The following is a 17,609-nucleotide window of genomic DNA, read 5'->3' on the forward strand; positions in this document are numbered from 1 at the left end:
ATGCTTCGCTTCCGTATAGTAGAGTTGGTTTTGACAAGACATTATATAGTCTGATTCTAGTGTGTTTTTGTACCAGGGATGACTTAAATATACTGTTTATTATGCCATTTACTTTGACAAAGTTTGATATTTTAGTGTCTATGTCTTTTTCTTCTTCGTATGATAGATCACATCCCAAGTATCTGAAAGTGTTTACTTGTTCTAGTATTTTATTATCTATCACTTTACTTCTTATTGGGTTTTCTCCTTTGAATGCCATTATTTTTGTTTTTTCTTTGGATATTGTCATATTATATTGCTTTGAGATATCATTTAATGATTTTAATGATCTTTGTAAGTCATCTTCTGATGTAGCTAATACTATTTGATCATCTGCAAATAGTAGTGTATCTATCTTCATTTGCGGGGTCATTTGTATACCAAATGGGTTATGCTGTTTCCAGATTGTTAATATTTCATTTATATATATATTGAAAAGCAGAGGTGAGAGGGTACATCCTTGTCGTACTCCTCTTGATATATCTTTCCATTCTGAGGTGTGTTCTAATTTAACTGCTATTTTATTTCCTGTATATATTTCTTGAATAGATTGTAAAAGTTGGTTTGGTATGTTTAAATTGGTTAATATTTTAAACAATTTTTGTCGACTAATTTTGTCAAAAGCTTTTTCATAATCAATAAATGCCACATGTGTTTCTTTTCGAAATTCTCTTCTCTTTTCTATTAATAATTTTAAAGTAAAAATTGGATCTATGCAGGATCGGCCTTTTCGGAAGCCATTTTGTTCTTCTAGTAATTTGTTTTCTACAATGCTGCTTAGTTTCTCTTTTAATATTCCTGCATATATTTTATATCCTGTATTCAGCAGGCTAATTCCCCTATAATTATTGCAATTGTCTTTATTTCCTTTTTTATAGATTGAGATGACCAGTGCTTTTTTCCAAGAGTTAGGGGTTTTTCCGGACATCCAAACCATATTAAAAAATTTCAAAAGTCTTTCATTAAATTTTTCACCTGCATTTTTGTAGAGTTTATATTTATATTGTCTTCTCCTGGCGTTTTCCTATTTTTCATCTTCTTTATTATATTTTTCAGTTCTAACATTGATATTTTCTATTAGGTCATTCTTTGTCTTATAAAATTTTAATTCATTGTTCTCATCTGTCCAGAGATTTTGGAAATCGGTCACCCATTTTTCTAAATCTATTGTTTGGGTTTTTATCTTTTCTTTTATTTCTTTATTCATGTATTTTATTACTTTATACGTTTTGGGTTGTGGCTTAAATAAATCCTTTTCTAGTTCTGTTACGAAATTGTTCCATCTTTCTCTATGTTTTTTCCTTACTTCTCGTTTTGCAATTGCACTATTTCTTTTATACTCTATTTCTGCTTCTATTGTTTTGGAATTTAGCCATTTCTGGTAACTGTCCTTTTTGGTTTTTATTATATTTTCTATTTCTTTGTTCCAGTCTCGTAGTCCTCTTTTTCTAATCCATTTGTGCTTTATTCCTAAGGTTTCTGTTGCTGCTTTTGTGAGAATTTGTTTCAAATTTTCCCATTCATCTTCTATGCCCCTTGATTCATGTGTGGTTTCTGTTTTTAAGTTTGTGCATTTTTGATATTGTAGTCTAACTTGAGGATCCTGTAATGAAGAAATTTTGTAGCTTGGCTGGTAAGAATTTTCAATTCTGTGTTTTTAGCCACTTTGGTTTAAAACGAATTTTTGCTGATACCATATAATGATCAGAGTTTAATTCAAAGCCTCGATATGCTCTTACGTCTAAAATTAACTCCGCTAATTTAAAATTTGTGATAACGTAGTCGATTACTGATTTGTATCCTCTGGCTGACCAAGTATATTTATGTATTTCCTTGTGTTTAAACATTGAATTCATTATTCTCATATTATTATAAATGACAAAATCGCGCAATCTGCGACCATTTTGATTACATGTATCTTTGCCAAATTTACCTATGTTTGTTTTGTATTTTTTGTTTCCTATTCTGGCATTTAAATCTCCTGCTAGCAGTAAATAGTCAGTTTTGTTTGTTTTATCTATGACATTCTGTAATTCTTTATAAAATATATTACTGTCTTCTTCTTTTCCCTCTTCTGGTGCATATGCACCAATTATTGTTATGTGGCCTCTTAATGTCTTGAGTCTAATTTCTATTAGTCTTTCATTCAAATAGTTGTAATATACAATATTGTTCTTTAGGGATTTATGTACCATAATCATTATACCTGCTTTTGCTCTTTCTTCTTTTTTTACCCCACTGTAGATTTGTATATAGTTGTTTGTTTCTTTTGTACCTTTTTGTTTTTTCTTTGTTTCTGTTACTATACATATTTTTATGTTAGCTTGGTTTAGTTGTTTATCAAGTTCTTCTTCTTTGTGTACAATGCTTCTCACATTCCATGTTGCAATCTTCATTATGTGTTCCTTTTTCCAATTTCGTTTACCGTTTCCTGGGTTGTGGTCTTTTCCCTGACAGTCCGTCCGGCTTTTCTTTGCATGAAACTTGAAAGTATTTTGAATTTCCCCAGGGCAGGTTACTAACCTGTCGCTGGGTAAGTCCAGTGGTAGGGCTGCTACCTAACGCCTCTGGACAGGCAGATCTAACAGCATTTACTCTGTTAGGGTGTTAAGGTTATACCGCCCATACTCGGTCGCCAGTGCCTCGTTTGTACTTTTAGAACAGGATGGACCACAGGAAGGTGAGGTTGACATTTGAGTGAGAGAGGCTATGTATTGCGCTTCACCACCCCTTCCACCCAAAAATTATAGGTATTAATTATTTCTGGGAAAATTCCCATGTTACTCCTCTAAAAGTAAACTGTTATTTTAATGGCTATTATTGCCTACTTTTGTTTAGAAGTGTCCCTTTTTTTAACTATGTCATTGGTTCTTGACCCAAAAATCTAGGGCATTACTGAAGTGTTATAAAAGTAATATATGAAGAATAAAAAATATAGGAGAAATTTTGGACATACTTTTTTGGATGTTGTTTTCTGTCTCCTTATTCCAGTGTTGCACTTTCATATGCTGTTAAGCTGTTAAAGGAAGGGGAAGAAGTCGGGGTAAAGCAATGTGGGGAAATTATTTGAAAAAAACCAGGTTTTTGATATATGTATAATCAAGGGCGGCTCATCTATAGGGGCCAGGCCCCACCTATATTTGTATAACTAGCCCAATAATTGTAGTTTTAAAAAATATGTTTCTTGTAATTATTATTTTTATCTATTTCCAACACGTTTTATTGTTTAATAAAAAAAAAATTACTGTAGTATTTTGTGGCAATATTGTATAATGCGACTTAGTATGGTCTGTGGGGCCAGCCATTGCTGGCCCTATTTTATACATGTAGAACACAGGGCATGTATGAGGCACATGCACTAGTGATCGCGTGTGTTTACTGGTGCAACGCTTATCTTGGGGCCAGTTTAGTATGGCCCAGTCACTGTGTTGTACGTATGTACATAGCACGCGATTCTTTGATTGTGAAGCATGTGCACTATCGATCGTGTTTGTTTACCGGGCGCAACGCTTATCTTGGGGCCAGTTTAGTCTGGCCCAGTCACTGCATTTGTACGTAAATAGCGCGCGATTCTTTCATTGTCTTATTATTTATTGTTGTTGATCTGTTTTATTGTTTTTAGTGTGTTTAATTATTGTTGTCGTTTTTTGTTATAATTTATTTTAAAGTTTAAATTTTTATTACGTCCATAAACAATGCATTTTAACTATGAACAAAATCGATAGTTTATTGGAAAAATGTCTCATTAAGTCTAGAAGAGTTTTGGCCCCTGGCCCCACCTGTTTCTATTGTCACCAGCCACCACTGTATAATATTATTATTATTAAGGGTGGGTAGAGTGTGTTTTGGGAGGGGGGATGAAAGAAGGATCTGAAGATAGAAAGTTTTTTTGGGGAGGGGGAAAGGGGAGGGATTTAAGAGGAAAAAGAGTGGGAGTTATGGGATGTGAGCCATTTCGACAACTGTTCGTCTTCGGAACTCGTGGGAGAAGTGGATGCTATGTGATGTCGGTTAGGTGTTTCTGTCTTTGGTGTGCTTGTGTTGTCTCCTATTGGTTAGAGTCGTGACCTAATTTTTATGTTGTGGAGCTTTCAACTCTCGGAGATTATGTAGGGTCGGTGGACGTTTACTGAGTTTTCATGATAGGAGATTGACTGACTTACACGCATCGGTGAATGGAGGTATGGAGTCTAAGAGAAGGAGGGTGATCAGTGGAGTACCATAGGGTTCTGTACTTGGACCATTGTTGTTTAACTTATATATTAATGATATTAGGATTGGTCTGGATAATAATATACAATTATCTGCTGTTAACGTTATGAAAGGTTGTAGGCTGATTTGAACAAAAGCCAACTGGTTCTATGGATAAACTGACAATGAATATCAGTCCAATATTGCAAAAGTGCAAGGTTAAACATTTCAAACTGATACAGGTAAGGTATTATATCAGTGGTAATTTAGTACAAGTGATCAATGAAGCTAGAGATGTAGAGGTTACAGCGGACAGAAAGTTAAAGTTTAGGGACATTTCCATGATCACTATTTTTATGAATAGGATCATGGAATATAGCTTTTAATTTTTCAGAAAATGACAATGTATACTAGAATATTAATTATAAAAAACTTTACTACCTTTCTATATTTTGGCAATGTTACATTGCCATCATCAGGGATCACCGAAAAAAAAAAAAAAAAAAAAAAAAAATGATATGCGCACATAGGCACTAACACTGGGCAAATGAGGCTGAATAAAAGATAACTGAAGTCAGGCCTAGAGACCTAAACAGTGCTCCTTAATGGGCTAAATTGGGTTGTCTTTGCCATTAGCCTGACAATCTTAACACATATGCTTCCCAAATTTGGGACAGTCTCGTGCACCCAAATTTGCTGAGGTTTGGAAAGTTTTTTGGACCTGAGGCAGATTCGTGGAATAATCTTTCATATTTGTTTTTTTTTGCAGTGTAATAGAGTGGCTTTCTTCCAGTATATCCTGAGTGACTGTATTGGTGGGACTGGATGTAGTCCTTGTGTTCGGATATCCTGATATTGGCTGTCCTGCCTGTTTGGCAGCAGCAGGATAGTTTGCAACTGAAAAGGACCTGGTATACTGCTGGTAGGTCTAGGTGATGTGGCTGGTCTTTTGTAGAGTGGATAAGAGATGTCAGTTTCTTATGTGGTCTGTAGCTGTTTGTGAGGTCATATTTCCTTAGGATTTTTTAATTTTTCAGATATGCCCCTGATATATGATATGGTGATAGATTTTGAGTAATCTCTGCTTTGGGGGGGTTTGCAGTTACATGGTTTTAATATTTTTTTTGGGGGGGAATGTAGCCATTGGGTAAAAAAGTATTAAAGATATGGTCAAGTTCAGTAGTTAGGGCACTGTTATCCAAACTGATTAATTTTGCCCTGTTATATAAGGTTTTTATAATATATTGCCTTTATTCAGCCTCATTTGCTCAGTGTTGGTACTTGCATGCATATATCATCGATATTTCAATGACCCTAAATGAGTAATTTTAAAATTGGTTTGGTGATGCATTTTAGTGCAAGTGCATTGATCAGAAGACTGAAAACAATAATCCAAATAAAGCATAGAAATCCAGAATACATCCTACTTTTCATTCTTATAATGACAGATAACACATGGATGAGAGTGGCTGTAGAAATGATGCTACATGATAGAAAACATCAACACTGTTAGTCTTTTAGATACTTCAGATCACAACTACAATATATTTAGAATCATCAGTAATGAGGAAGAAGTCAAGAGTATTTGGAGAGGAGTTAGGATTATCTGTTTTTCTGGCAAAACATGTGAATAATTTGTGTGAGACTGTTGGAACAGTGCAAATCTCAACATCTCTACCTGCTGGATGAGTGTATTTGGAAAAGAAAATCCAGTTCAAATTGTGAACATAAAAATCTGAGGACCACACTACAAAGAAAGTTGGACTGTAGAAAATCCTGTCCAACTTTCTTAATTTCCAAATTTTCTGTTTAAAGAGAGGAAATGAAAAAGTTTAGGATAACTGTTGGCATTAGGATAGCAATAGAGATAAACCAAGAGCTACATAAAATATATGAAAACTCTGCTCTAGTAACCAAACATAGAACTCAATACAACATTGCAATACTTAGTTTCTTAAGGAGCATCCCTGCTCAAGAAACAGTAAGAAAATAAGCATTGACATGTTGTATTGATTTATATTTTATTTAAGCAGCATTAAATTGGTTTAGATATTAGGCTACTGAATTGCATTAATAATTGACCATATGAAAAATACATTAAATATCAAGGAATCAGAGGACTAAGTTATATGTCTCAGTACTGAGTTCATTATTTATTTAATCATTATGTTGTCTATATTGTATACAGATAGCAGGGGGATATTCAGTTGTTTTGCAGGTGACATACTGATACTTGCTCCTCAGGATTTGAATAAACTAAAAATGAATATATTTATGAATCAACAGGAAGAACTGCATTGTTATATATGATGCTTGTATTAACATTACAAAGATTATCTATATTATTATACATGAGGAAAATTCTGCAAATGATCTTAAATCAAATTAAAAAGTTATCTTTCACAGGTTTTGAGAACAGTAAAATATAAATACTGAATGTCAACACTACACCATTGAGTATGTCAAATTTGTGCACTCTGTAGATTAGGCCATATCAAAGCCATTCTTTATAACAGCCATAACATCAACTATAAAAACAACTTATTTTTTTTTTTACTTCTAAAAGACCATTTTGGCATTATAAAATGATTAGAAACAGTTTTAAGAAGTAGGATTGGATATCAAAATGTAAGAAGTGTGCAGACCTTGCTTGATGATTCTCCATTCCTTATTCAAGATTCAAATGCCCAATTTCTGCTTTGTTTCTTGTATAGATTCTTCCATGGGTTACTGCTCAAACCTATTTCTATACTTCTACCCATCTGAAGTCTATCTTTGAATTCACCAAATATCGATTTTCATTCTTTCTCTCAAAATCGCTAGTTCCATTCTATGGTAAATTCTGTTAGCTTTGGTTGTATGGAATGCACACTTGATTTGGATGAACTTAGGAACAGTTTCATTGTCTCTACATCGGATTAAGAATATTCAGCTTTGTTGTATGTGATATTGTCAATGTTGTTCCACAGATCGGACGGAAGCAATGTGGCTAACTCCTTGTGTAGAGTAAATGTATCTTGGCTTATTTGTGCTAGTTCTGATTTAGTGGCTGTAATTCTTTCTCTCAAAATTGCTAATTCCATTCTAAGGTAGATTCTGTTCCATTCTGTTAGCTTTGGTTGTATGGAATGCACGCTTGATTTGGATGAACTTAGGAACAATTTCATTCAAATAAGCCAAGATACATCTATTTTCATTCATTTACCTTTGAAATCTTCTTCTAGAAGCATTTCTTATAAATGATCATAATCAAAGCAAATATTAATGATGCTTTGTCAGAATTCATTCTCTGTTTGATTTTTGATGTAGTTAAGCCATTTCTTAAGTTTTCAAGCATGCCATTCTATGACATAATTTCCAGTTGTCAGTGGGAGCAGGTGAAGTACGGTATTATTATTTACTTATTGTGCACTTTCTTATATAACGTTTGTAATATGACAGATTAAAAATATTTGAGGTATCATGTTTCACATCATTTTAAACAAATGTATTTCATCCAGCAGAAAAAGAAAGGCAATGGAAAGTGATCCAAGAAGAAAGAAGATTAAGGGATGAGCGATATATAAAAAGTAGGAAATTTATTCACATTATTTTGCAGCGTTTATGTATTTGAAATTACACATTAAAATGTTAATTAGGTAATAGATCTGATTTGTTTCAGATAATTAACTTTGATATGTAAATATAAACGAAAATAGATCAAAATCTAAATTGAATGGACAACAGGTACCAAAAATGTTTACATATAGAATAAATAGAGAAAGAAAAGTTGGGAGACCAAGAAAGAGATGACATTAAGACCCAAACAGGTCACTTGACTTAATTTTTCATGTTAAGAAGTAATTCTTCACTAGGCAAATAAAAGCATACAGAAACTGCTCTGCCATGAGAGAGGAAATGTGCAGGGGGAAGATTTTATATTGATTGAAAACCAGAATTTTACTACTACAATACAGTCATTCTTAAATTATCCAACCACAGCAACCGCTGTGGTTGGATAATGGTGCTGTATCAAAAGTCATTTGACACACTAAGCCATTTAAGGGTTGGTTAATTAAAGGTTCATTCATTTGAAGGTCAAATAATTGAGAGTCACTGTATTTAGAATTGACTGATTAGTTGGTAAGTATTATTATAGTAAAAATATTAATAAAAAATAATAATTTTAAAAATAAAATAATAAAAAAGTTTTAATAATGAAAAATTAATAAAAAAAGTAGTAAAAAAATTGATATGTAGCCAGCAAAAAAAAAAAAAGATTATGAAAGGATGACATTGATTGGAGAAAATGGTATAAGAACAACCACTGCTGAGGATATAGTTGAGATATTTAATGAATAGTTCATAAAAGTCTTTAATTCCTGTGAATGTGACATCATGGAGAGTTAAGAGAAGCTGATGATGATAAGGAGGAGAGACTGACTAAGTGAGCAAGAGGTATATGAGAAATTAAGCAAACTTGATGTTAATAAGGCTGTGGGACTCGATAATATATCACCACATATTTTAAAGGAATATGTATCTGCCTTGACATAATTGGTATCTGCCTTGACATATCTGTTTAATATGAATCTTGCACTGGGTCAAATTCTAAAGGAGTGGAAGAAAAACGAGATTGTGCCACTTTATAAGGAAAGTGACAGAATTCAAGCATCAAATTATATATTTGTGTGTCATTTGTTGTGGTTAAAGTGTTGAAGAGGCTTGTGCAAACCAGGATCCAGAATTGGGTTGATAACAATGGTGTTATCTTTGATAGACAACATGGATTTGCTGAGGGGGGGCATGTTTTAGTAATCTACTTACTTATTACAATAAGGTGATAGCTTCATTGGAAGTTGATAGTCAAACTAGAGTGCATGAGGTTGGATATTAGACTAGTGCATTGGACTGGAGACTGACTATCTGATAGGTACCAAGAAGTTGTGCATTGGAAAGCAGTATCCTGGAAGAGGAAAGTGTTGTGCCTCAGGCAGTGTTTAAGGATCATTGCTGTTTAACCTGTACGTTAATGGGGACAATTTGGATGAAGATATTCAGTTGTTTGCAGATGTTGCAAAGTTGGGATAAACTATGAGGATAAGGATGCCAGTTCAATGTTGCAAAATGTAAGGTTTTAAAATTTGGGAAACACAGGATAGTTTCTGATCTTTGGAATGTCGAATATAAGAAAAGGTTGAGAAGATTGCAATTTATAGTCTAGTGCAGGGTTTCCCAAATAGTGTTCCGTGGAACAACACCAGTATTTTATGGAAAGTGAATAAGTGTTCCGTGAAAAATTATCAAAATTAATATTAATATCCAGCAAGAACTAAAATAGTAATAGATAACAAGATCTTAGAACAAGTGAATTCATTTAACTACCTAGGATGTATGATCACATATGAAAAAGATATAAACATAAAAATTTCAAAATATTTAAAAATAACAGGTGTAATTAACTCTATATTTAAACCAAACCTAGTTCAAAAACAAACCAGACTAAAAGTATACAATACATTAGCCCTACCAGTCTTAATGTATGGAAGCGAAATCTGGACAATAAAACAAAAAGACAAACAAAGATTAACAACAGCAGAAATGAAGTTTATGAGAAAAACTGCAAAGTATACCCTATTTGATCACAAAAGAAATGAAGAAATTATGAAAGAATTAAACCAAGAACCAGTAATAGAAAAAATTAAAAAATATAAACATAAATGGATGGAACACGTTCAAAGAACGAAAACAGAAAGATAGCCATTAGGAAAAAGAAAACCAGGACGTCCTCTTAAACGATTCAACGATGACTTCTAAGGCCTAAATCCTGGATACGCATGATGATGATGATGAATATTAATATAATCCTGGAATGGTTTTAAATGCTGCGACTCTAACTAAGGTGTTCCGTTAAAATTTCAGGATTTGTGAAGTGTTCCGTTGTAGGAAAAATTTGGGAAATGCTGGTATAGTGGATAGGAGGAAGAGGGATGATATGATAGAGATGTACAAGTTGGTAAGAGGTTGTTATAGGATTAATGTTTCAACATTAATCCTATAACATTGTGGAGAACAAGAGTTGAAACTCCTTGGAAGCTGTATAGGGAGGATATGAACAAGGGAGTGAAAAGCAGGTTTTTTTGCATGCAGAGTTGTGAATGAGTGGAATTCCTTACCTAAGAGTGCAGTGTCTGCAGAGATTTGAATGGGTTTAAGGTGCGGTATGATGACCTGTGTGGGTATGACAAAGGGACCTCCTAGATGAGTCTTTGACTCCATGGGGTCTTAGGGTAATAATAATAATATAATAAAAAGTTGCCTACTGATGGATTTCTGCTTTATTTTAGAATGCATCAAAGTGAGAGCAGTAGAATGGTAATTGCCAATGCACGATGCAAATAAGATAAATTGTTTGGAGTAAAAACTAACTCCAAAAATAAGTCTTGGTGCTTTTTTTTTTTTTTTTTTTTTGTAATGGTACAGCAAACTGGCACTTTAAAAAAGAATGATGTGCAACTCATGCAGTATGTTTAAAAATTTGTAATATTCAGTAATTTTTTAAACATTTACTTAGTAACTAATGTTAGTTATTTAATGAAATTTAGATGTTTCATTTTTGAATAGAGAACCTATAGAACAAGTAAAACATTTCAGCTACTTAGGCACAATTTGTAGTGAACATGATAAATTAAATATGGAAATAGACAACAGAATCAATTTATATGGAATAAGAGAGAAGTTAGTCAAAACACTAAATTAGCTGTATACAAGACAGTGTTCAAGCCAATTTTAACTTATGGATATGAGAGCTGGGATAGAAATAAAACACCAAAGACTAGAGACTGCAGATATGAGAGTCCTGAGAAAGAATAGGGGGTGTGAACAGATGGCAGCAATGCCAATATCACATTAAAAATTAGGATATTAGGAAAGAACTTGACATTGTTAGCATCCAGGAATGTGTTAGCAGAGCTAATCTCAGGTGGTATGGTCATCACTTAAACAGAATGGGAGAAGAAAGATTAGCAAACCAAGTGTTTTGCAGGAAAAAGACCCAGAGGAAGATGAAGATATTATTATTATTATTATTATTATTATTATTATTATTATTCAGGCCTCCAAGGAGTCAAAAGACTCATCGAGGGAGGTCCTTCCTAAGACATAAAGTCTGTCAAGACTCACTGAGGGGAGGTCCCCTCAGTGAGTCTTGTTGGATTGATACAATTGGATTGATACAATAAAAAGTGCCTTGGAGGACAGAAATATAAGATCTGATAATGTTAAGGTCTTGACAGATAACAGATTGATTTGGAGGAAAATTGTTGATAGGAAGTTAGTAATGATGTAAGTTTTTCATGTAGTACTATCATAATAATAATGTAGTACTATCATATCATAATGACCAAATAATAAATGGATTTAGAAAAGGATGATCATGTATAGACCCGGTCTTTTGCCTAAAATTAATAATAGAGAAAAGAAGAGAATACAATTATTGACTATTGAATATTGCATTTATTGACTTTGTCAATATTTGACTTTTGTCAAAAGCATTTGACAAAGTTAAAAGAAACATATTATTAACATATTAAAAGAAAGACAAATACCAAATAATATCCTAAAAGCTATCAAAAGTATATATGAAAATAATCAAATACAAATAAGATTAAACATGAGTTATCATATACAAGAGAGATAAACCAAGGGGTCCGCCAGGGATGCCCCCTCTCAGCAAATCTTTTTAATATTTACTTAAATGAAATAATAATAAAATGGAATAAAAATTTTCATCAACTTTCTCCTACAGTGAACTTAAACACTCTCCTTTTTGCTGACGACCAAATAACAATCACAAATTCTGAAGATAACTTACAGAAAGCTATTTTAGATCTAAATGAGATAGCCAAAGATTATGGTATGATAATATCAACAGAAAAATCAAAAACTATGGCCTTTGAAGGACAAGATCGAGCAAGAACTAAAATAGTAATAGATAACAAGATCTTAGAACAGGCGAATTCATTTAACTACTTAGGATGTATGATCACATATGAAAATGAAAAAGATATAAATGGAAAAATTTCAAAATATTTAAAAATAACAGGTGTAATTAACTCTATATTTAAACCAAACCTAGTTCAAAAACAAACCAGACTAAAAGTATATAATACATTAGCCCTACCAGTCGTAATGTATGGAAGCAAAATCTGGACAATAAAACAAAAAGACAAACAAAGATTAATAACAGCAGAAATGAAGTTTATGAGAAAAACTGCAAAGTATACCCTATTTGATCACAAAAGAAATGAAGAAATTATGAAAGAATTAAACCAAGAACCAGTAATAGAAAAAATTAAAAAATATAAACATAAATGGATGGAACACGTTCAAAGAATGAAAACAGAAAGATTACCAAATCAAGCCTTAAAGTACAAGCCATTAGGAAAAAGAAAACCAGGACATCCTCTTAAACAAGTCAGTGATGACTTTTAAGGCTGGAACAGGCCATGCTTGGCCTAAATCCTTGATACGCATGATGATGACTATCATAATATCCTGTACACCCCGCCTTGAGGGCACATGTCAGGAATGACGATGATTGTTAGTGAGAAGAAGAAAAACACCAGGGAGGCCTGGTGAGCTATTGCAAATGTAGCAACTTTATGTCAAGTAAGAATGTCCTAACAGTTACAGTATGCTATGATGAACTGACTTATATCAAGTTTGCTGAATTCACCATATACTTCCTCCTCCTCCTCACTCACTGTCAGTCTCTCTTCCTCCTCATCCACTGCTCTCAACCTCTCCATGATGTTATGTTCACAAGGATTAAAGACCTTTATGAACTTATCATTAAATATCTCAACTATATCCTCCCCAACAGTTGTCCTTATATCATTATCTCTAGTGAATGTCATCCTACCATAATCATTCTTTTTTCTGCTGGCTACATATCAAAGGAACTCCATAGGTTTTTTTTTATTTGGCTTCATTAGCCAATTGCTGCTGATACTGCTCTTTTGTTACTCTTACTAACAAAGTCACTCTCTTTGCCTGTTCTTTGTACTCCTCATGAAATTGATTATTACCAGTCATCTTATGTTGCCTACATAATGCTTTCTTTCTCTGTATTGCATGCTTAATCTCTTCATTCATCCATACCTTATTTAACACTTACCTTATTTAATTTTGTAATACAATTCTGAGAACTTTCTACTACATAGTTCTTAAATAGCACTCAAGCAGCACTGATCTCCTTTCTATTCAGACAACTGCAAGCTGTCTCCTAAGCCACTGATAATTACCAGCCTTGTAGTTCCAAGGCTGGTAATTATCAGTGAACTCTTCAAATGGCTAAGCAACTACCCAGATAATCACTTCATGTCACTCTCACCAATATCTTATAATTCCCTACCTTTTCTGATACAACTGATATCCCCAGCACACCACTCTATTCAGGGCAATTCCACCTACATTTCATTTTTTCACTCTAGTTGCTATACATGTTGAAGAGAATATGGGCTTGTTGATTACAGTATACAAAGCCTGATGTTTTGCAAAATTAGGTGGAGACTAATAAAAAAAAAAAAAAAAAAAAAAGTCGATTCAGAGATTAGAGGCTATTCTACAAGTCAGCTGTGAGTATAATAAATTTAGTTTAATCCTTTATCCAAGTGTAAGCAAACAAAGTTTGCACCTGAAGTATCTTCAGGACTGAGGCAACTCGTAGTAAAAGTGGACCAAGCTTTCATCACTCCTTGTCTCAGTATCTCCCATATCTTCCATAATGCAAAGCACATCTCCTTGTGGACATGTATAATGCTATGCATTAACGGAAGGGCCACTACCCAGACCAGTTTCGACCTTTATTGAGGTCTCATCAGTGGGAGCCAGACCCACAAGTGATGATACTAAGGCAGAAGCAATGGAGAGGTCATATTTACCTATATGAGTTGCCAAAAGGTGTACCACCTTATTACTAAATTACTCTGGATTTAGAGAAAGATGTTGGAAGTTTATTTTCCACTTGGTTAGACTATAATAAATTTAGTTTAATCCTTTATCCAAGTGTAAGCAAACAAAGTTTGTGCCTGAAGTATCTTCAGGACTGAGGCTTTGCATTATGGGAGATACTGAGACAAGGAGTGATGAGAGCTTGGTCCATCTTTACTATGAGTTGTCTCAGTCCTGAAGATACTTCGGGCACAAACTTTGTTTGCTTACACATGGATAAAGGATTAAACTAAATTTATTAGAGTCTAACCAAGTGGAAAATAAACTTCCAACATCTTTCTCTAAATCCAGAATAATTTAATAATAAGGTGGTACACCTTTTGGCAGCTCGTATAGGTAAATATGACCTCTCCATAGTTCAAAGCAAACAAACTAAGTTTGTGAAGTGGTGATACTAAGCCAGAAGTATCACCACTTCTGGGTCTGGCTCCCACTTACGAGACCTCAATAAACGTCGAAGCCAGTCTGGGTAGTAGCCCTTCCCTTAATGCATAGCATTATACATGTCTACAAGGAGATGTGCTTTGCATTATGGGAGATACTGAGACAAGGAGTGATGAAAGCTTGGTCCAATTTTACTATGAATTGCCTCAGTCCTGGGGATACTTCAGGTGCAAACTTTGTTTGCTTACACTTGGATAAAGAATTAAAGTAAATTTATTATAATCTAACCAAGTGGAAAATAAACTTTCAGCTGTGAGTAATAGTATTTTAAATAGATCCAAATATGTCTAGAGGGCATGTGATAGCACTAGAAGAAGGTAACTTTGAGTTCTGTCAGTTTGCAAATCTTTATGTGCTATATTCTGTCCTTTGAAGATGATACCCAAAATACTGCAATTGATACTAAATTTGTTTTTGTGATGAATGCAACTAAATAATTAGATCATTGATATCAGCATTTCTCTCTATGTAACTTGGCTTGAGAAAAACTGTTTAATTTTAATTAATTAATAATATTGTTCTGCAAGAATGTTGTTACATTACTGTTCACTGATAACTTGCATTGCACTTGTCCAGTGTGATTAAATAAGATTTTTAACAATTGTATCAAGGTAAAAATAGGCAGTGAATCTTTGGGGAATTTTGCCTGTCAATTGGGTTGTTCCATTGAAGTTATGGCCTTAATGTAGACTAAATACTGGCACAAAGTGAAGAAGAGAAATAGGATATAAGTATGACATGGCACATTTTTCCTCATTGATTATTCCTATTTTTTTCATTTTAGAAGATAAAACCATTTGGTAATGGACAAAAAAAAAAAATCTCACTTGCAGGATTTTCTTTATCTTTGCCATTTAGAGCTTGCAAAGAATTATCATAGCATTTCTAATAAAAATTATTTAGGTTTAATTAGTTTTTTCTTTTAAACTAAGTTATAAGCTGTTTTTCTGATCTTGTTATTCCAGATAATGAAAGCCTGAAAACTTTAAAGCGAAAACTGAATCACCATCATCCTAATGGACTTTTAATAGATAACTATGAGGATAATATTCAACCCCCTCCTTCAAAAATTGCAGGCAGTAATTCCAATGCAATTCACATAGGTTATTCACAGAAACATGGTAATTAAAAATCTTTTTGCACTTATATTTTAGCTTAGATTATAAATCAGTTGGTTGTATATATAAATATATACTACATTGTCTAAAATCACTTGATATATATAATGAACTTTCTGCAGTTGTAAAATTACATTGTAATAGATATTTTAAATTTATTAAAATTTACGCAGTAAGAATGAAAATCAATTGCATACAGGAGGCTCCAAGACAAAAGTAGCAAATTACATTACAGGCCAATTAGCATCTCAGGAGTGGTAGTTAAAGTAATGGAAAAGTTAAAGATAGAATTCAGGAATAGGTAGATAAGAATATAATATGATATGGTGGGTAGCATGACTTTGTAAAAGATAAGTGCTATCTTAGTAATTTATTTACATTTAAACTGGTCCGAGCAATTGAGAATATGATGCTGGTTGCATGGATGGGGGAGAGGTATAAACAGTAGACCTTAAGGAATTCAAAGGCTACTACTGTTTAATTTGTATATTAATAATATAGGGAATGATTTGAAAGAGAGTATTCAGTTGTTTGCTGAATATGCAACATTGGAGAGGGCAATAAATTGGCAGTGTGGGCAAAAAATAACAGTTGTCAATTTAATGTGGAAAAGTTCAAGGTTATATGCACCTTGGGATAAAAAGATTACATACTGTGTATTGCATTGATGTTAATGGATTACAAGAAATTGATGACGTTAGGAATTTGGAGGTGATGGTGGACAGAGAGTTGAAGTTCAGAGGGTATATTGCAAAAGTTGGAAAGATAGCTTGGATGAAGTATGCAATTGTTCTTGTCTAACTTGGTTGACTATGCATTACTTTACAACTCTTCAAACATATATTTATCTGAAGCATTTTCTTTATATGACTGAGTTTTCCATCTAATTCTGTGAGCGGTCTTGATAACAGTCATCTTAACTTTATTAAAAATATTCTGGAGAAAATTGATGTAATGTATATGTTCTTCCTTTCTGATGTCTACAGACTTTCCAGTCAGAGACCAAATGAAAAAGATTGCAGGTGCAAAGAGTCTGGTAAACTCTTGGGGTGAGTTAAGGGGATATTAAAAAGCAGAAGAGATGCTAATTAATGAATTGGTTTAAAAATGATGCATTTTTTTATGTACTGTACTCCACATCTTCAGACATTCCTTTCACATAAAGGATTGATATTCTGATTTCATATGGTTGAAGGAGAATAATTACTGATGACTTTCTGTACTCTTGAGTTGACATCATTACACATAACAATTTTAATTGTGTCAGCTCTTGAAGGAAGTTGTTTGAGGAACAGATGAACATACCCACTGAGTTTTGGGGATATAATGTTTATGGATGGAGCAATGACAATTAGGGCTATATCTACCTTTAAATGTGATTTTACATTAACATCAAGATATGGAGTTTATTTCCTTTTCAGTTGTAAACCTGATTTAAGGTTAAACTTTTAAACAGGGAAAGTTTAAAATTCTTGTTACTTGACTCTAATGGACCATTAAGTCTAAAGGAAGATGAAATGGAATAAATGAGCAAACATTAATAATTTGTAATACATAAATACATGAAGAATTTTCTATTTACTTTTTTGCAGTATTTCTAAGTCGGAATGAAAATTTTTACACTACATTTAATTTAATATAAAATAATGACTATTTATTCATAAACAAGATACTTATTCATTTAATGGTATCTTTTAAGAGTTTACTTTTTTAAGAGAAACATATGAATTTTTTTTTTTTCATATCATTAACAGTATAGTAAAACCTTGACTTCTGTACCCTTGCATTTCTAGAAACTTTTTGTTATGCCAAAATATACTATTA

At 33.1% G+C, this 17,609-nt stretch overlaps 1 protein-coding gene across 4 annotated transcripts in view; it reads left to right on the plus strand.

The window, feature by feature from the left end:
* The window catches only part of LOC150103289 (uncharacterized), a 431,466-nt gene that overhangs the window by 375,100 nt on the left and 38,757 nt on the right, over window positions 1-17,609 (plus strand). For 3 of the 4 annotated variants that reach the window (XM_090397778.1, XM_090397774.1, XM_090397777.1), the window contains exons 12-13: window positions 7,731-7,799; window positions 15,633-15,788. In XM_090397778.1, coding sequence (XP_090253904.1) covers window positions 7,731-7,799; window positions 15,633-15,788 — 225 coding nt within the window. The remainder of the gene's footprint in view (window positions 1-7,730; window positions 7,800-15,632; window positions 15,789-17,609) is intronic. The other variant, XM_090397776.1, reaches the window with a different exon arrangement.

The sequence above is a fragment of the Typopeltis vanoorti genome, chromosome 9 (genome assembly GCF_054136105.1).
Source record: "Typopeltis vanoorti isolate ZY-2024b chromosome 9, IOZ_Tvanoo_1.0, whole genome shotgun sequence".
NCBI classification, from domain to species: Eukaryota; Metazoa; Arthropoda; class Arachnida; order Uropygi; family Thelyphonidae; genus Typopeltis; species Typopeltis vanoorti.